Source organism: Canis lupus, chromosome 24 (genome assembly GCF_048164855.1).
Source record: "Canis lupus baileyi chromosome 24, mCanLup2.hap1, whole genome shotgun sequence".
Classification (NCBI taxonomy): domain Eukaryota; kingdom Metazoa; phylum Chordata; class Mammalia; order Carnivora; family Canidae; genus Canis; species Canis lupus.
In genome coordinates, this window is record NC_132861.1 from 26,691,633 (window position 1) to 26,713,266 (window position 21,634).

General features: G+C 36.9%; 1 protein-coding gene across 1 annotated transcript in view; it reads right to left on the bottom strand.

The window, feature by feature from the left end:
- Positions 1-333: 333 nt before the first annotated feature.
- HPGD (15-hydroxyprostaglandin dehydrogenase) overlaps positions 334-21,634 on the bottom strand; it is a 30,597-nt gene continuing 9,296 nt past the window's right edge. Inside the window, exons 4-7 of the mRNA XM_072796030.1 lie at positions 18,374-18,470; positions 6,562-6,638; positions 3,562-3,725; positions 334-2,628 (exon numbers count right to left, since the gene is read on the bottom strand). Of these exons, the coding sequence (XP_072652131.1) occupies positions 2,490-2,628; positions 3,562-3,725; positions 6,562-6,638; positions 18,374-18,470 (477 nt within the window). The 3' untranslated portion in view covers positions 334-2,489. The remainder of the gene's footprint in view (positions 2,629-3,561; positions 3,726-6,561; positions 6,639-18,373; positions 18,471-21,634) is intronic.

A 21,634-nucleotide genomic window follows, 5' to 3' on the forward strand; every position in this document is an offset into this window, starting at 1 on the left:
CATCTGGTTCTGGTCAAGCCACATGATCACCTCTCTGACCCGAAGGACTATCTCAGGACTCAGTACGTAACTGAAGCAAGGCCAAGGAGCTCTGCAGTCAGAAACAAGTTCTTCTTTGTCAGACTGAAAGCTGGTGAAAATCAGGCTGTCAACCCTGAAGTCACCATATGGACAGAGCTGCCCTATAGGAGGGAAGCGAACAAGGGGAAAGAGCTGGAAGACTGGTGCCAGCATTTGCCACCCTGCACTGAAGCCAGTCACCTTCTTGTGTGCATGAGGATTTTTGCCTTTCGAAATTCAAATGTAAGAAAGAAGCTACCCTTTGAATGATACTTAGTATGTGAAATGACTTGAACTTTATTTAAAAATTTACATTTTCAGACTTCTTCAGCATCCTAAATTTATGAACAGAGAGAAAAAAAAACTAGACAGAAATCATCACATAATCATTTATATTTTAAGTGGCACAACACAACAAGCAACTAAAATTATTTTGATATGAAAATTGTTTGTTGGACATTCAATACCATTATCAAGTCTTACTCTTTTTTCAGTGTCCACATACTTTTAGCTTTGCTGTTCTGGGAACCCATTTATTAAGAAATGTGCATTTTAAAAAATGCATATTATTTACATTAGGATTTTCACTGAAAAAATACAATTAAAGAAACTAAGGCTTTCCATTCCCCCAAATTTAATGTTATTTTTCCCCAACCAGTATACAGAGATATCATATAACATTATACAGGTTTATTTAAAGCTATTTATAGCAGATACATTTTAATATAAAATGAACTTTTCCAACATACCTCATTTTTTTCAGTTCTACTCAGTATCTGATTTTAAATGTCTGCAGATTTCACTGATTTGAAAAACATTCAACTCAATACACAAAGTATATTGATGACTGCCAGTACAAAAAAATTATCCATAAATGAAAAGTTTTAGCTCTAGTGGAACATTACAGTAGGAAAATAAGGAAGTAATACTCCCCATGCCTGTATTATTATTCACTGACTAGTTACTGCCACAATGTGTGAACAAGTTTGTGCATTATTCCCACTTTTCTCTATCAGACAGTCCTGGATTTTCATTTCTGGTTGTTTTTTCAAGTGCATTATGTGAAACTCTGGACAAGAGTTATTCATATTAAAATTACTCTTTAAAAGTGAAGGCAATATTCTCTACGGCAGAATTAAAACAGAGCAAGACATGACAACATTCCAGTGTCTCTAGAAAACCCCCATCCATCTCTCACATGGACGGAATTTGCTCCAAGCTGGGAGCTCTGAACTTAGCAGGCAGAGTGAATCGCATATATAGTATTCCCTAAGAAAATGGTTGATTTGGAAATCTTGTGCTTTCACTATTACTGGCATTAATTATTGCTTGCAAATAATGATACCCAAAGCAGTTGCATTTACTGATCATATGTTAAAATACTTGACAGGGAAAACAGCAAAAACATCACAGCTACCTTTATCTCTTGTTATTGTGACTTTGAGCACAAAAAAATATTAACGATCAAGGCTCTGACAAAATTGGTTTCTTCTCCTCGAAAGCTATACATATAACACTAAATAAGTTCTGGAGATTAAAATGAAAGAAGAGTTTTATTAAAAAGTAGGCACTGTGGAAACGGGTATAAATGAAATAACCTGAAAAATATTACATTTCTATTTTTTTCTAAATGAGGCAATCTTAAATATAATATTGTAGAAGCACTAACTATTACTTTTGCTATAAGTGTTAAAAATGTCATTCCTGAGCTTGCTGGAGAAAATTAAATTTCTTAAAGTAAGCAAATAGGAAAGAAATGGTTTCCCTAGATGGGAGGCTGAACTTGGATCAATATCTCAGCCAATTACTTTGTCATTTTCCCATATATCAGATTTTTCATTTGGGATATAGTCATACTGTACTTTATTTCCTAACTACTGGCCCCTAAGTATGTCACATCTTTAAAGAGCTGAAATGTTCAGCTGAAAAGTGGTATATAAGTAAAAGTTATTGTTACTAAAAATTTGCCATTGCAGGTAGCTTCTCTTTTTTACTAGTGAGAACATAAAAACAAAATGAGATTTTTACATCAGGTTTGACTTAAATAACATTTCAAGTATCTCCTTTAAAATGATATTCTGAAAAACATTAATATTCATGTACCACAAATTTAAATACATTTTCTGAAAGGCAGAATATTCCTCGAATATCCTTTGTTTTAATCATTACTTATATAGACTTTTATAAGTCATTACTTATAGACTTATATAAAAATCAAAAGTTAACTTTGGTTCACATCCTATCTTTGAGAGTTCCTGATCTTTTTCATCCAAATACCTAACTAATCATTTAGAGATAAAGTTAATCTCAAACGCATGAAAGAAAGCTTCAGACAATAACATTTCATTTAAAAAGTTATATTCGATGAAGAAATGGTCTAATGGAAGTCATTTGTTCTTGTTTTCAGTTACGGCCCATATAGAAGATGTTCACTGAGTTTTTGCATGAAATGGAGTTGTTTCATAGTCTTGAAAATGAATTCCCTTAGAAGTTGTGATCTTCATAATAGCGCCATTCAAAGCATCATCTTCAATGAGTGTTATTAACCCACTGGCAATCATTGATGGGCTAAAAATAAAGGGAACATTGTTTTTAAACTAAATATGAGGCATAATTATCACTACACTCTGAATTGCTTTTGAAAAATCTACTACCTTTAACATGTAATAGGGAAATATCTGTCATGAAGCTATTGCTACCTCCATATTTTAGTCAGTTAGATATCAACTAAATTATATGATAAATTGAGTAGTAGATTTCCATGCCCTATCTCTGTCATTCTGACAGGAAGAATTTATGAATTTATATTTATTGTTTACTTTGAGAAAATGATTATCTTCTCATCTTTATCCTAAAGTAGATATTAGACTTATCAGATAAAAATGGTATTAAAGTAGATATGTGAAGAATTACTGATAAGAATGTCTCGTATTTATCTGTTGCTGGTTTAAGAACCTTTCATGAATCAATGCATTCTCGGACTTTCTATTTTACACAAGAGAAAACTGAAGTACCCAGAAGTTGACAGATAAATGGTAAAGGCGGGATTTGATCCCAGGTGGTCTGATTCCTTCGACATGACAATTATGACTCTGTGCTATGAAACCAACTGCTTGAATTCAGACACTGTCCATCAAACATGTGTGTCTGTCAACTGTTTCTTATAAAATGGTTGAAACTAGGGGACCATATGAAATTTCACAAAAGGTAAATGTGAATATTGCTTGGAATTCAGTCAAATAAGATATCATTACTTCCAAAGGCAACTAAACATGAACATTAAAAAAAATATGATTATGACTGAAGGCATTATGATCTGTATCTCGAAATTCATAATGTGTAAACACATTCTGTTTGGAAATCCAGAAAAAAAATTTCTTTTAGAGAGTTTGCCAAATTAGTTTCTCAAATTTAAAGGGTTATTTTTTCCCTTTTTATTGTTTATGTCTAGACAATACTTTGTTCCATCATATAAAGGAAGATAGGTATAGTTTTACTTACTCCAAAATTCCATAGAACTTCATCATATCCTTGATATGATCCTTATATTCTATGTATTGTCCCATGTTTTCTTCTTTCTCAATGGATTCAAGGATGGGTGTATTAACAAAGCCTGGGCAAATGGCATTCAGTCTAACACCACTGTTCATGAGATTCGCTGCCATCTGCGGATGAGAAGTAGAAGGTTACAGGCTTCAGTTGCTTTGTAAATATATACCATGGGACACACTGATAATTAAAGCCATTCCAAAGACCATGATGTGAAAAATACTAGCTATCTAACAATGACAGTGTTAAGGTTGACTGGTAGCAGAAAGTAAAAGATCACATACTTAAAGTGTTAAATTAATACCTGAAAGCCTCAGCTAATTCATTCTTTCAAAATCAGTATTACTGGGAAGCTCCTGAAAATACTTGATTATCTAAGCTACTCTTATCTATTGAACTCTGCAGGAACCTAACTGCAAAAAACCGAGGCTCGGAATTAATATCTCAAGTTTGGTTTCAAAGATTAGGATTGCATAACAAAAAAAATATATTTCTTTAAAAAATACTGTTGGTGGAAAGTTAGACTCTGATTGATGCTATAGATACTCTTGATAATATGTACTACGTGGAAGGCAATTTAAGTATTTCAGATTAACATTCTTTGGCTTAACTTTCAAACTATTGATTTTATTTGAATTATTTTTAAGACAAAATGTAGTTAATTATTTTTGGACCCCACTTACTTGTGAAAGTTTATTTGTAACCACCAAAATCAACAGTCATGGAGCTTTTGGGGTCAATTTTGGACACAGAGCAAATTCCAGCTAAAATAAAAAAGATGCTTTTGTTTCAGCTCTTATGCTATAAACAAATATCCTCTTTGTGATACATTTAGTCTATGTTTTTCCTATTTTTGTGACATTTTTTGATGACTTTGCTATTTAAAATGCCTCCCAACCATGATGGTAAAGTGCTGTCCAATGTTCCTCCTAAGAGTGAGAAGGCTGTGATGTGCCTTACAGAGAAAATTCAGGTGTTAGATAAGTTTCAAGCTGTCATGAGGTATAAATGCTGTTGGTCATGTTAATACAATACATATTAGACACAGTACATATTATATAAGATGTCTTTACACAGAAAGATACATAAGACTAGGCTATGTATGGATTGATCGGTCAAAATGCTGTGACCAGAGGCTCAAAGGAACTAAACTCTGTTTCTCCCCGAGGAGCAACAGTTCAGTATTCTCTAATGCAGTATTTGCAAGTGAGTTTATAGAACTACCTACCACAAATAGTGAGAATTGACTGTACAGATTTTCACTCTTGTCATTGTAAATAGGAAATTTCTGGTACTTAAGATTTACCTTCTTTTGTAATAGCTTTATGCATTCATTAAAAGTTGAATTAATGATCAAGTCTCCGCAAAGTAAATAAAAATTTCCAAATCAATTTGAATTGTGAGCATGAGAGCTGCTTATCTTTCTTTTGACTGAATATCTACCATTCAGACATCTACTTTCTCTACCCCCATCTCTTCCCTGTCTGTCTCTGTCTGGTCCCTCTCTTTGCCTTACTTAGACTAATCATTGCAGAGATCCCCCCAACTATTGTATCCTCTTCTACATTCGTTCTAATACAGTCTCTAAACAGTAGCCAGAATGGTCTTCTGAAAATGGAAATCTGATCTTGTCATTCCTTGGCATAAATGACCCACTCATGATGGCTGCAGTTAGAATAAATCTCATCTCACGGGCCACCCGGATGGCTAAGTGGTTGAGTGTCTGCCTTCAGCTAAGGTCGTGTGTTTCTGGCGTCCTGGGATCAAGTCCTGCACCAGGCTCCCCACAGGGAGCCTGCTCCTCCCTCTGCCTATGTCTCTGTTTCTCTCTCTGTGTCTCTCATGAATAAATAAATAAAATTTTTTTTTAAAAAAAGTAATCTCAGCTCATCACTGTGATTAATAAGCTGGGGTTTTTGTCTGGGCCCTGCTTCTTACTTTCCCCTTGCTCTTCAGGTTCCATTCAAACTGCCTCTTTTCAGTTATTATGAAAAGACAAGCACTTTCATGTCATGCCATCAGTGCATGCAGTCAATTAGGCCCAAAATATTTTTCTTCACTCTGTACACTTCTCACCCTAGGCCCCATGGAGGCGTCATCCTTGACTACTCTCTCCAGTAAATTCCTGTCCCGTCCCTCTGTGCTCTCCTTTTTTTCCTATCTCCAGTGATAAGTAATATCTAGAGCACACTACATATTCTACTTAAGTAGGCCTAAAGTTAATAATTTTTAAATTTGGAGTCAATTATAAAATATAGGTAGTATCTTCCCATTTTCCCCCCTTAGGATATTTTTCTTTTCTAAGGATTTTATTTATTTATTCATGAAACACACACACACAGAGAGAGAGAGAGAGAGAGAGAGATTGAGAGAGAGAGACAGGCAGAGGGAGAAGCAAGCTCCATGCAGGGAGCCCGACATGGGACTCGATGCCGGGTCTCCAGGATCAGGCCCTGGGCTGAAGGCAGCACTAAACCACTAAGCCACCCAGGCTGCCCCTTAGGATATTTTTCAACACACATCTGTGTTTAGGAACCAACATCATTTTTAAAAGATCTCTTCTTCATTTGTTCCTTGATGTGATCTGAAAACCATCTTTTATTTTTTTTTAATTTTTAAAATTTATTTATGATAGTCACAGAGAGAGAAAGAGAGAGAGGCAGAGACATAGGCAGAGGGAGAAGCAGGATCCATGCACCAGGAGCCTGATGTGGGATTCAATCCCGGGTCTCCAGGATCGCGCCCTGGGCCAAAGGCAGGCGCCAAACCGCTGCGCCACCCAGGGATCCCTGAAAACCATCTTTTATAATAAAGATTAGAGGATAATTTATTTTTCTCTCTTAATCCAGAGGTGCTGATTTCTGAATTTATTCCCCTCTATGTTATAGAACTCATGTTTCATATATAGACAGAAAGAAAAAAAAAGGGATATTGTGGTTGTGATCTCCTCACCGCTGCTGAACGTGTGAATCCAATTATGCCATGCTTTGAAGCACAATACACAGGCTGTTGTGCCACAGGCATGAGCCCTGAAACAAACAAAAAATTTCAACAATTTCACTAAGAAAATAAGCAGACAAAATCCAATAATTGCTATGCAATTGAATAATTTGTTTCTGTTCTATTAGAAGCTTATTCTACAAAACACACTAAAATAATTACTGGACAATTTTCCTTCTGTGATCTCTACAATACTGGCCAGAATTGACCAGTATATAAGTTACAGCCTAGAAATGAAGTCAAGAGTGATATGTAAGTCCTTCTGTCCCCCTGACCTTCTGGCAAGAAAAGTAAATGTAATCTGGAACATAAAGAGAATCACCTTTAAATCCAATGTTACCATCAATTTTCAGTTTTTGTTTGGATTTTTAAAAGTGTATATTCTACATTTTGTAAGGCTTCCAAATGGCTGAAGTGTAAATTTCTTAAATGAGATTTGGAGATTATTTGACTTTGCTATAAATTATAAATTAGTGTGCATTTCCCCATCACCAATCATACTGAATGATCCCTTTAAAGCATCCAAGAAAACGTCTTTTGATTTTGATCTGTAGTAGATGCCTAGATCTTCTTGTCCATGACTTAAAGAAAACTAGAAATTCAAAAAAGTAAAGACCAGAAATAAAAATGTATGATCCTATTTTATTTCATTTCGTAATTATGTACTCTAACAGAATTCAAGCAATTTTAGAATTGGTTTAATTTTCCACATATATACAATAGAATCTATTCGAATGTACAATTGTATTCCATGCAACAATTTGCATGGCCTGCAAAAATAGTAGTATTGTAGCACATAGAGCATGTTTTCTCCCCTACCTCCTAGCCCAAACCCCCAAAAGAAACAACAGGAAAAACCTTTCGCTGAACTGTTACTCTCAAGTTTATTTCTCATAATTGTCAATTCTCTAATCAACAATGATACCTTAAACTAGAGCCATTTGTATATTTCAGTTTTTAACAAATTTCCTCCATTAACTCATTTTAACATATTTTAAATTTGTGATTTCTGAGTCAAGAAACAGTGATCTCTGATTGCTATAATGTTATTAATATCAAATGTCATGCTAATAATACTAAATTATTCTGCTGAGACATGTTCATCTCCACCCAGCTAACTAGTCCCAGAGCACCACCAATCAGTTGAGCGTGTTGTGCCAAAGTTCAACAATAAATGCAGACCTTAACCACTCCCTGGGTGCCTGCCAGGTCTCAATTTATAAAGTATGTTTGCTCAAGAGCAGTTTAAATCCCTGAGGATGGTAGATCACGCATAGTGTGTCCACCCAGTGATCTCAAAGTACTGTGGCTCTCTTCTTGTTATTGTTTTGTTGTTTTCTCTTAGGTTAAGTAAAATGTGTAAGTTAATTGAGTTCATCACTGTCAGTCAACAGGAATTTATGATGCCTACACAGGGTACACAGGTGTGTTAGGGGTTTGGGATAAAGCAAATAAGGAGGTGGAGCCAGGCATCGCTGCTGCTTGTTCTTCTAAGCTAGTTGTTGCTTTGTCTCTCCTTAAATGTTTATGAGACAAAGGCAGTTGGTTGGAGGATAGTGTTCACTGACTGCAGGAAATGCAGAATGAACCTCAATCAGAGATAAGCTGACACAGCCACAGAAACAAAAAGCACAAGGACACTGTTCATAAATGTTGTCAAAGATGAATTTGGAATGAATTTTTGTTACTTGTATGAAGGCTCTGAACTTCTGAACCCCAGCTGGTTCAAAGTGTCACAGAAGTGAAATAAATCAAATGGTGCTGGGTTGGTTCCATTTAAGAAGCAAGCACAAAACATATACTCTCCTCTACAGGAACAACTGTAAATGTGACCAGAATATGAAAAATTTGTTTGCATTTTTAAAGTGGCACTTGGTTTTATGAATCTTTTGACATTATAACGACATTTTCACTGCTATCCTGCAGAATGTTTACTTGTGCATTGCTTTCACTTTCTGACATTAGATCAAAGGCTGTATAAATCAGTATCAGACATTCAGAAATTGTGTCCTTTCTTATTTTTTTACAGCTTTATTGAGGTATAACGGACACACAATAAACTATATATATTTAAAGAGTACAGTTTGGTAAGTTCTGACATATGTATATACCCACGAAACCATGACCACAATCAAGATAATGAACACATCCATCATCTCAAAGTCTCCTCTTGCCCCTTTGTCATCCTTTCCTTCTGCCTCTCCCCTCCCTGTAGGCAACCACTGATCTGCTTTGTGTCACTGCAGTTTGCCTTTTCTAGAAGTTTATACAAATGTAATCATATATTGTAAACTCTTTTGGTCTGATTTCTTTCACTTGGGATAGTTATTATGAGATTTATCTATGTAGTAGTATGTATCAATAACTCATTCCCCCCCCTTTTTTTCTAAATAGTATTCCATTGTAAGAATATATCCATAAGTTGCATATACATTCACCTGTTGATAGATATCAGGACTGTTTCCACTTTTGTATTACAAATTAAGAGAATTCTTTTTGTCAATTACTTAGCAAGTCATAGTTAACTTAGAGATTTTTTTATCTTTCCATACATACAGATTTTAACTGTTGCTTCTTATGAGTCAAACAGATAGGGGTTAGTGATCTGCAGTGCTTTCCTCCCAGTTTCTCTACAGACTGAGTCTGGGTAGAAATTTACTATCTGTACCTCAGTTTGCTATTGTGAAAAGGAGGCTAAATGGGGAGAGAAAGTCTTTTTCTTAAGGCTTTTGTTTTTCTTTTTAACAATGATTTTATATTCTGAAATATCTCAGAAACCCAGCATTTTCCACTGGATCTCAAGACCCACTTTTCTTTTTATACATAATGTTACTGCTGTCGTGGATTAGCTTCAGTTTTGGTTAACCGTAGTTCTATTACTTACCTTAGCCCCACAACATTAATATATATTGTTCCTAAATATTTGAAATAAAAATGTATCCTGAGGCTGGGAATCAGGGTTAGTACACAGAATTGTGCAGAGTGTGTATGTTATGAATCTGGAAACACCATTAACATGGCAGTATAAATTGGGCCCCTCCCTCAAATTCCTGCAGTTTACAACCTGCACAACTATACATGGCAGCCATCTCTGGTAGAAGATGATGACCAAACAAAAGAGACTAAGAAGAAAGAACCAGTGGAGGTATGAAAAAAACAAGTTAAGCACCATGTCCTGGAAATTAAAGATAGTATTCTAAGAAGTCTACAGTGGTCACCTTGAGATATGAACATGTCTCAATATCACTTGTCTTAAGGTAGCACCTTTGGTCTCACATTTTCCTTCAGCTACCCTTCCATATCTCTTGACAACAAAAAGTACTGAAGGGAATTACTCTACTCATTGTCTCTACTCTCCTTGCCTCCCACTTGCTGCACAACACACTCTACTTGGGCTTTCATTTCACCCCACCAATTGCACAGATCTTGTGATCAACACTTTCTTAAACTATTTAAACATTCAAAAACATCCTTTTAATCAAACTTGTCAAGGGAGACTATAGCACGGACTCTGGGGGCCAGGCTGGCCGAGTTCAAATTTTGAATCCACTGCAGTGAGCTATGTGACCTTTGAAGGAGTAGGCACTGCCTATCGAGGTATTTTTCTTCTGTGAACTAGAGCAGTCACAGTAGTTGCTGAGCCTTGAATGAGCTAATTCACATAAAATACTTAAAGTAGTGCCTGAAATATAATAAACACTACTATCTGTTATTATTTTATAGAAACATTTTTCCTTAAGATGAAATATCCCCAAATCTAGTTTTATAGACTTATTTATCCACATTATATCTTTTTTATGAAAATGTACATTTTAACTAAAATGGCACAAATCTGGACCAGTGTCCTAACTCGGTTTGGTTTCTGAACCCTGGCAAGCTGTGGGCTGCTGTGAATCCTAGTTCGAGAGGATTTATAGAATACTTATATTTAAGTTCCATGTGTTTAGTACCTGTCAAGTATAAGGTATGATGAAATGAAGTAGTCTTTAAAATATAGTCTATTGTAATGTGTCAGACTAATGGGAGGTCCCCTGGTGCAGGGGGAGGCTAGAACATCACTGGTTGAACTGCTAGATCTGTGCCTGTCAACTGACTTGAAGGGAGTTTTGTCAATATTAGGACTATAGGACCAGTTGCTGGAATGAATTCGGGTTTTTAACATCTTGCAAATTAATACCTATATTTACAGGGTATTCATGTTAAAGGATTTAAGAACAACAACAAAACAACGGATTGTGGCAATGAGACATCGATCTCTAAAGAAATGACATTTTGTTTAGTATTGCGAGAAATTTATTTGTGCTTAAAAATGGATATGTTACATTAAAAGTTAAGAATAGAGTTTTTATCTCTAAAACTCTCTATCTCTAAACTCTCTAAAATTTTCCTCTCTAAAACTCTAGACCCAGCATGATACAAGTTCATTTATAGAATCCCAAAGTGGCTCTCTCCAAAATTTAACATCTAATGAATTATAGGTTTATGTTTATTGTAACAATAGATTTAGGAAAAAATCTAAGAGAAGGAGAAATTCTACCCACAAAATAGAGAAATATTTTCTACCACCATTCAGGATAATAACACCAAATAGCCACTGACTGATGAGATAATTACAAAGAAAAATTTAAATGCCTGAAAATTACATATGCAATTACAGTACAAGGAAGTCATTTAGAAAAATACAATTTCCATTTCCACATTAGTTCTTCGATCTTTAATATTCATTCTGCCCATATTTGCAACAGATAGCTTGAATCTCTACAACTCATGGAAGGTAAAAAACTCAAAAAGATTTTGTGCAAAAAAATGAAATCTGCTCGGACAGGGCAATCATACTGGATCCCCAAACATGTTTTCTTTTAAATGGAACGAAGGCATGTGAAACAGATTACACAGAAGTGCTAAAGAAATTCAACTTAGGAAAATAAGTGGAGAATCTAAGAATACCAATCTTTGCATGATAAACTGTAGCTGAACAGCTGTGCCAAAAAGTGGTTATCTGAACCCCTCACCTTTTGTTTATAATCAAAAAGGAAATCATCTACTCGTCTTTCTGTTTTTAACCATCAACTTCTCTAAGATAAAGGGCAAAGGGAGAACTGGTGACAATCTGTTTATCTATGTTCATGCAGAAAGCTGAGTAAAGTAATGGGGACACTTCCTCATTATGTGATTTTCCACATAACGAACACCTTATCTGATGCAGCTTTTTCCCTTCGGTATCATGCTTGCCATTAATAAGTCACGTTTCATTAATTAATTAATTAATTTTAAAGACTGATTGATTCATTGATTTTAGAGAGAGAGAATGAGCGAGCCAGTAGGGGGAGGACAGAAGGGAAACGGAGAGACTCTCAAGCAGACTCCCTGCTGAGCACAGAGCCCTGCGTGGGGCTCCATCTCGGGACTCTGAGATCATGACCTGAGCTGAAATCAAGAATTGGATGCTTAACTGGCTGAGACACCCACGTACCCCCAAATCATGTTTTAAAGTACGACATGACGTAAGAAGTCATATAAGGATTCCTAAAGCCCCATCTTCTATTAACAAAAACTCCTTCCAGGAAGGTAATTTTGTTTGTCAAAAATTAACTTTATTAATTCTTAGAAAGCTGCTTCTAATGTTGCACCAACAATCTTAAAAGTTCAGTCATTTCTGGTGTTGTGATCAGAGGAAATGGAGATGAATTTCAGGACCAACTCAATGAATCCCCCCATGAAAACTAGAGGCTAGCTGCTCAAAGTGTGGTCCAGGGACCAGCACCGGAACTTCAGTATCCATCTCAGATCTACTGAGTCAGAATTTACATCTGAACAAAACCTCTAGGTAATCTCTATGCATGTTAGATAACTTGTTAGGCCACTCATATAGCTAATAGTTTATCACAATGCCTTGGCAGTTGCTAAGTATGTTAGGTCCCCTTCTCTATAACATGAACACTTGCAGAGAGTGGTACCAAGTGATCCTTTATACTTTTGGCCTGGAGCTGAAAGGTGATCAGTCTTTTAACTCACCTGAAATCTCTGGTCTGCTGTGACATATCAGTCCAACTACTGCTCTTCAGGACACAGGAGTCCTAGTGTCTTGCAATTCAGTATTGCATTTGTGTTTAAAAGTCTATGCATGCTAACTATTTGGTTCTGACATGTTGATAAGAGACACGGATACACAGCTCTCTGGGTAGAAATTCTGTCTGTTTACTTTCATATCCCCATTTTCTTTTCTGCACATGCTCAAAATATGTTAGATTAAGTTGAATTTTTACTTAAAGTTGTAACTGAAGCACTTCCACCTTAACACAAATGGCAAGATAATTATATTAGTTTAGGTGAAACTTACAGTTAAGTAAGTATGATACTGGATTGGTATCTAAGATATGCTAAAAAAAAATCCATGATTCTTCAAGTGTTTTCTTGAGACTCTAAATGTTTTCAGAAAGTGAGTTCTTTTATTTGCTGTTTTCAATCTCAGTAAAGAAGACCCTCGTGGGATTTCTCACAGAATGCCCCTGCGTGACTCTGCTAAAGGCACAGAGAATGCCCCCAGTGAACACGAAGATCTCAGCAGCTGAGTATATAGGCAGGTTGGAAGCAAGACTGGCAGGCAGATTGCTTTTCCTGTGACAACAACTTTGTCCTTCCCACTGTTTGAGGCAACTAACTATATGAGAAGCACACTTGACTCTTCTGGGATGTCTTATGCTCAGAGCACAGCTATTTAATTAATTGTATTAAACCAGATTTCCCTCGCATCTTTTGTTCCTCTCAACTTCTTTTTTTTTAATAGTTAAGGATGAATGTATCAAAATGAATGCAGCTTTATATATTATGTTTATAGACAAAAACTCATAGAGAAGAGTCTGGGTGGTCAACAGTGATGAGGAAAACTTTGGAGCATCCCCCTGGAGCACAAAAACTTCCCTCAATACATGGAGGAATCACTCTCCACTTGACTCCTGTTTGTTAAACTTATTAATTGCATTTGATACTTGGTCTGCGTCAGTGGTCATTACTCATTAACTTCTCTGCCCAAACCAGTGTTTCAACTTCAGGCCTCACTGACAGTGAAGGATTCCACTGAATCCATGTAAGAGATTGTGAACAAAGACTGGTGGAGTTCACCAGTAGCCACAGCCATTCCTTTAACAGACTGAGCAGTAGGAGGGAACACAGGAAAAAAAAAAACCTCATGGAAAGAATGTTTGGAAAACACTTGGAAAACACAGAGGAAGCAAGAATTAGAGATATCTTTCCTAAATTTTGCCATTTATACCTCAATGAAGCTGGGGAAAAAATACTCTGACCCTGATAACTCCTCAAAGACTTTTTGGGTCATGTGTCCACTCCCAACATGCTATGACTTTCAAGGATATAAGCTTGCTGGTAATATTTCTGAGGAAAGTGTGAAGCCAGAGAGGTTCTCACTGACCTTCTTCTACTATTACAAAACCGGAGTGCTTATCAAACTAATCTTATTATGGGAAGAAGAAGAGCTCTAGGTGAGAGGCTAGAATACAAGTTACCACATTTTAATACTCTTTGTGAAATGGAAGCACCTTAGTGACAAAGCCCTGGATGGGAAGGGTTGGGTAGGGCCTGCCCAGATTGGCCAGGGACAAAAGGGAAACAGTATAAAGGTACCAGGTATGGAGGTCGGGCATTATAGAGAGAATGTACCTCTCTACATAAGGATGAAGGCACCAAATTAAACAGAATGGATATAGCTAAACTAGGCAACCATTATAAATAGAGTTACCCTGCTGGCTGGGAGGAATATGAGGTGGAGAAGCAATATGGAATGCTAAGATAATCATTAAATTGCACAAGTGCCAGAAAGGTAATTTAAAACCAAAATGATCTTATCGCTGAATTTATATTTATTCACTCTTTTATTTGCATGATTTGAGAAAGATCCACTCAGGGTTCCAGATGTTGACTCTAAAACAGGTTAAGAAGAGGAAAAATACCCAGGGGAGGGGAGGGTGATAAAGCAAGCTCTTAGCTAAGAAAGCAAAGTGGACGTCTAATTGTAATCCTTAAATTGCGCTTCTCAGTGACGTGTTTTGACTTGTGACTTTGGTAAGCTCCTCAGATGTTTTCAGGGCTTTACTATGTGTGTCAAATGGGGCAAAAGCCTAAGATACCCCTAAGGTTTAGTCATGTGGTCTTGAGATTAAAGCAGTGCCCAGAAGGCCTGAAGATAACTAGCAAGTTTCACTGGCTTATTCGAGTTCTAGGAATTCAGTTCCTTTTACTCACAGGTAGGCTAAAGTAGCCATGGATGGAGAGACAAACTGACACTCTCAAGGACAGAAGAGTTAGACAACCTAGTGGATAAGACAGAAGAGATCTTGGATCCAGCTGCTTGCATGTGAATTCCAGCTTCACTGGTTCCTTGACGTGCAAGCTTGTGCAAGATACTTCAATTCTCCTACCTTTATTTCCTTCTCTGTGAAATGGAGATTATAGAATCTACATCATGGGGTTGTTGTATGAAATGAGGTAATGTGTATGTAGAGTTTAAAATAGTATCATGTAAACAGTAAGTGCTCAATGAATGTTAAGTATTATTACACATTTAAGTATTTTTATTGGATGAAACATAGTACACTACATTGCATTTCTTTATTCATTCTCTGAGGCAAGTAAGCCTCCTATTTTTTTTTTTTTTTTTTAAGCCTTATGGTACAGAATGTCTCCCACAGAGCCCTAAATTGATCCAAACCCTGAGGCCTGCCAGACTTCCTGTGTGGAAAGAAAGAAGTGCCTCCAGTGACAGAAGGGCAAGGGGCTCCCTGGACAGGGTTCAAGCATCTCCAAAAGCCTTGTTAGCCCCCTTTTGCCTCAAGACACAGTCCATGGGATTATCTTGTGATCACCACCCCAGGTTTCTCTACATTTCCATTTTTATTAAAATATCAAATACTTCCTGTTAATTCTCCAATCAATTACATATTTTTCCTTTATAATTTCATTTCAAAATAGCACAGATAGAGCCTTGACAATTTGACTTTAGGGCTTCAGATTCCCAGAATCTAAAATGTGGTTCTCTCTTAGGACAAATATCTAAGTATTACTCATGCTCTCACCTTTTACCATGTCCTCAGAATGAAAATGTAATTTATAAGTAGACGTGACATTAGGCAGAATAACCAAGTTACCTCCCAAATGTATAGAATTAGTCTGTAATAACTTTATAGAGTTGTCATTTTGTCTTTAAGCAACACAGAAGCTGAGATGATAATCTGTTTTTTGAGAACTTCTAAAGAAGGAGATTTCTAAGTCTCCCTTGATGGCAGGTTTACAGAGGCTTAAGGGCCAGCTGACAATGATTCTCAGAGGAAGGGGAAAGAACAATGCTGAGAATCAGACCTCTGTTGTGGTCCCAGGCACCTCCAAACCTGACCTCTGAAGTACAACTGGAGCTAGTAAGTGGGGCACAGGGAGAGGGATGGAGACCACCTATTCTGAAATTACCACACGAACTGAAATCAGATAATGTAAGGAGGTCTCCCTACTTTTGGAACCGCATAGTTTAGACGTGCTGTCAATACTGGTCGGACTTTTAAAACCTCATAATTTATTTGAATTACTGAAGAACCATTGGTGAATCTTTCTTCCCCCTAGAATTTTAGAAGTCATTTGGTTAAGTTGTTCCAAAAGTTCCTGCCAAAAATTTATAGCTACTATTGAGTAACATGGTATCCGGTGGTATTAAATCCTACTCTCCTGAATAGAACATAGGTTGGGGTGCAAGTTGTGGCAAAGGTGGTTAGCCATCTACATGAATCTATTCTTTCCTTAGGTACATAGCTACGCTACATTCTCAGAGTCTTTTGTGATTATGTGAGCCATGAGATCAAATTCTATACCAGAACATGAACAGAAGTGAGGTTTGTCATTACTGAGCTGGGGTGGGGGGTGTTTAGAAAAGCAGCTTCACCCCCTCAGTGTTCTCTTTATTTCAATGTCACAGAGAAAAGAGTCCCCTACCCCACCCCACCCCAGTACCTCCAGCAAAACTATGGATGCTCCATGTCAAAGAGCTTTTGTTAACCTGGTTTTCCAAATGATTGCATATTGAAGAGGCTTCCAACCACAAATATCTTGCCCAGGGCTGATGATATATGACAAATAAGCTTATACTATATTTAAGCCACTACGTGTTTCTGTTTATTACAGCCATTTAGCACTGAAGAGTAGCAGGATAGGTGACCCCAAAATGTGTCACTTTGGCATAAGGATTATTTTAAGCTAAAGGCACTTGAAAAACAGCAGGTATAAGAAGGGCACTCTGACCTTTCCTTTTCCTCCTGAAAGCAGGTGATAAAACTTCCATGTAAAAAATATGCCCTTCCTATACCAGGAGGAAAGAAACATTCTTATCACCAGAGATGGGGGTTTGAGGCCAACGGAAATCTGTACAGACCTTGTTAAAATAACTCTTATCTTCCTTTAGGCTCCCTATATATTTTAGTTGCTTCCCCACAATTACCTCTCTTTGTTCAACCTTGTTTATAAACGCTTAGGCCTAGCCATTCTTGAGTTTTGGTTTTCCCGTGGGGGCTTTCATGTACACATAAAAATCTATAAGCTTTTTTCTTATTAACCTGTCTTATGTCAATTTAATTCTCGGGCCCAGCCAGAGACCTTAAGAAACTCCAGGTAAAGTCTGGCCTCCCCTACAACAGAACCCAACTATTATATATGCCATATTTCAAATTATATATTCTTTCTAAAATCACATGGAAGTAGAGACACCTTAACTATGTTTTAGTACTCTTTACTTGGTCAAAGATGCTTTCACTTGCATTATCACTTAGTGCCACAGTAAGAGAGCTTAAAAGTCACCATTTAAAATAATAGGAATCGGGATGCGGAGAAAAGGGAACCCTCTTACACTGTTGGTGGGAATGTGAACTGGTGCAGCCACTCTGGAAAACTGTGTGGAGGTTCCTCAAAGAGTTAAAAATAGACCTGCCCTATGACCCAGCAATTGCACTATTGGGGATTTACCCCAAAGATACAGATGCAGTGAAACGCCGGGACACCTGCACCCCAATGTTTATAGCAGCAATGGCCACGATAGCCAAACTGTGGAAGGAGCCTCGGTGTCCAACGAAAGATGAGTGGATAAAGAAGATGTGGTTTATGTATACAATGGAATATTACTCAGCTATTAGAAATGACAAATACCCACCATTTGCTTCAACGTGGATGGAACTGGAGGGTATTATGCTGAGTGAAGTAAGTCAGTCGGAGAAGGACAAACATTATATGTTCTCATTCATTTGGGGAATATAAATAATAGTGAAAGGGAATATAAGGGAAGGGAGAAGAAATGTGTGGGAAATATCAGAAAGGGAGACAGAACATAGAGACTCCTAACTCTGGGAAACGAACTAGGGGTGGTAGAAGGGGAGGAGGGCGGGGGGTGGGAGTGAATGGGTGACGGGCACTGGGGGTTATTCTGTATGTTAGTAAATTGAACACCAATAAAAAATTTAAAAAAAAATAATAAAATAAAATAATAGGAATCAACATATACTTCAAACTTCTGATCTTATGCAACAGAAAATTCCATAGAGCCAGGAGAAATGGAGCAAACAAATTTTCAATTCCCAACATGATTTGATAATAAATATACTTGGAAGATTTACTTTTATGGCTCAAATTATCAATAGGAAATCATTATCAATGTAGATTTACTTTTGTGGTCCAAATTACCAATAGGAAGTCATTATGAGGTAATCATGGTCCTTACCTGCTAAAGATGACATGTTTATAATGATGCCACCTTCTCCTCCGTTTTGCTTACTCATGTAATCCAAGCCAAGGTAGGTCCCACTGATAACAGATACCTAATCCAGAGGCATAAATGGGAAAAGCAACACAGCCGTTATTTATATATCATAGTCCCAAGTTTTAAGGCTATTGGAGACACCCAGGGAGATTTCTGCAAATACTATCACCAAAAATTTTTCAAGTGGCTGCTTGCTTTTTTTTAAAGCTGGTCTTGACTGGACTCTCTTTTGTTTGCCTCCAGCTGAGGAGCTTCTCACATCTCTGCAACTTCACTTCATTGTCCATTCTGAGATTTTATGAAAAAAGTCATATTACCATAGTGTTTGTCACTTGACCTCAAATCTAAGCATCTTTGAGAACTGTATATACAGTGTTCTTCTTTTCTGAATATTAGATATAAAATTCATTTACCCTTCTTAGCATATGGTTCTCAGATCCAGGTATTTTTCATTCATCTGCTCTGTTTAATTCTCTTGGACCTTGGAATATATAATAAGGGAAGCCCTTTATTTTCTACACAGCTTTCATGTCCTTTTTTATTTCTAATAAAAAGTCTGTTTTGCACTTGTTTCTGTAGGGGAAGGTGATCTTCTTAGGTTTAGTATGGACACTGATTAATTTTTTAAAGATTTTATTTATTTATTTATTTATTTATTTATTTATTTATTTATTCATAAGAGACACACAGATAGAGAGAGAGGCAGAGACACAGGCAGAGGGAGAAGCAGGCCCCATGCAGGGAGCTGGACTTGGGAATTGATCCCAGGTCTCCAGGATCACACCCTGGGCTGAAGGCGGCGTTAAACCGCTGGGCCACTGGGGCTGCCCGACACTGATTAATTTAATCTAGTCACAGAAATCCCATTCTCTTTGCTAGTAACTTGTTTGGAGGCCTACATGTGACCCATTTCTAGCCACTGAGACCTGAGGAGCAGTCAGCTGGAGTGGGTCCAGGTAAGGGGGCGGGTGGTGGTGGAACAGGATGTTACTGAAAAAAAAATTGTTGCTTTTAAGAAAATCAGAAAGAAATTATTACATCAGAATGAGGTCTTTTTCCATCATTTAGTAGGGGTGTGATGGCTGGAAGATACAGTTACATTGTTAGTATCCTTAAGACGAAATCTCCAAGAAGGGAGGCCGACTGGAGAGATGAAAAGAAACTGAGTTCCGGTAGCACTGTGTTGCAGTATCAAGCAATCCTGACCTCTGTGTTGTGTGAGACCACGTAAGTCTTTTGCTTGGTTTCAGCATCCGAACTTTGGATCAGCTAGGCACATCTTCCTACTGTCTGCCACTTAATCTTCTGCATCACTCTTGCAACTGCCTCTGTGAGCGTTTACTCTGATTTGTTTCTCACCTCTATGCATAAGCATGGTTCTATTCTAACATTTGAGAATTCACCACTACCAAAAACAACCTGTGATACAAAACTCCTACTTGATGACTTATTTTCCCTTTATTTTTATTTTTTTGAGATTTTATTTATTTATTCATGAGAGACACAGACTGAGAGAGGCAGATACATAGGCAGAGGGAGAAGCAGGCTCCATGCAGGCAGCCTGACATGGGACTCTATCCCGGGACCCCAGGATCACGCCCTGGGCCGAAGGCAGGCGCTAAACTGCTGAGCCACCCAGGGATCCCCTTATTTTCCCTTTTAGATTTAAGAATTCCTCTCCCTTCCAACTCAGACTTTTAGCAGGTGAACATTTTCTTTTGACATCTTAATTCCTGCTTTTTTGGGGGGAGGTGGTCTTTACAATACTGGAAAGAAAATGATACAACAGTAATGAGTCTGAAACTGAGGGCATATATTGGCATTTACCTTCTTTTTATTTTAAAAAGTCCATTTGGAGTTTTCTTGACATTCAACATCGCCTCCCTACCTAATAGCAGTTATGAAAAAAAAAGTAAATTAAAGATTCTATTCACTTAAGCCATGTGTCAGTTTGATATTAAGTAGGCTTAGGGAGAATGAGTAAAATCTCCACATGATTCCTTTTAAAAAGAAAAAATACAAAACATTGAAGGGTTTATATAAGAAGGAAAAAATGAACATGGCTGAAATTATTGAAGTCAGTTAGATTCTGGTAGTTTCTGCCTAAATCTCTAGCATGTCTGGACAGAATTTCTGTTTACACATATTGGTGCTATGCTTTTATTCTCAGGTATTTATAGCTTTGCTGACACTCTGTTTTTGTGTTTTCAACCTCCAGAAGATGCAGCCAGATAGAAAGTTTGGAAATATTTAAGCTTTTCTTTTTTTTTTTTTTTTTTAAAGGAAAATTTCCAGGTCTTTAGTGGAGGAGGCCAAAGGATTATTTTCCCATCCATTATCAAGAACGAAGTAATTTTTCAAATCTACAAAATAGGGTCTAATGCTTTGGCTGGGACATATGTGATATTTTCATCTTCTTTCCTAGAACAATCTCTTCCTTATCCCAAATTAATATATTCAAGGAAATGTTAGGAAACCACAGAATAAAATGTTTTTTTATTAATGTTCCTAATATATTTTTGTCCCTTGGCAATATTTATATATCACATACATTGGGTCATTAAAATATCAAGCATCTAGGGGGAAAAAAGAAAATTAAAATTATAGACAAGTTCTAGCTACAAACACAAAACAGCTGAGATCTATAGTATTATTTTAGTCTATCATACAGGTACTCTCAAATTTTGTATTTGACCTTCAAAAAAATTTTTTTTAAGATTTTACTTATTTATTTATGACAGACACAGAAAGAGAGAGAGAGAGAGAAAGAGAGAGAGAGAGAGAAAGGCAGAGACACAGGCAGAGGGAGAAGCAGACTCCATGCAGGAGCCTGACGTAGGACTCAATCCCAGGTCTCTAGGATCACACCCCGGGCTGAAGGCGGTGCTAAACTGCTGGGCCACCGGGGCTGCCCGACATTCGAAAAATTTTGCACTTGACTCTCAAAAAAAAGAAAAAGAAAATCCTATGTCTAATTTCACATGGTGCAAATAAAAATTCAATTATTGGCAAAATGGTCTAGTTAACACATGCTTACTCAACAGTTTTGGTTATGAACAATTTTTATATGTAATACCAAAATTATAACTGCTGTATTCCAAATCCTAAATCATTTTTTTTCCACAGATTAAAGCATTCTATAAATTAAAATCACTCAAAAATCCCCCATATTGGGAATAATTCTTAAGTAACAAAGTTATATGGACAAATGGTAATAATGTA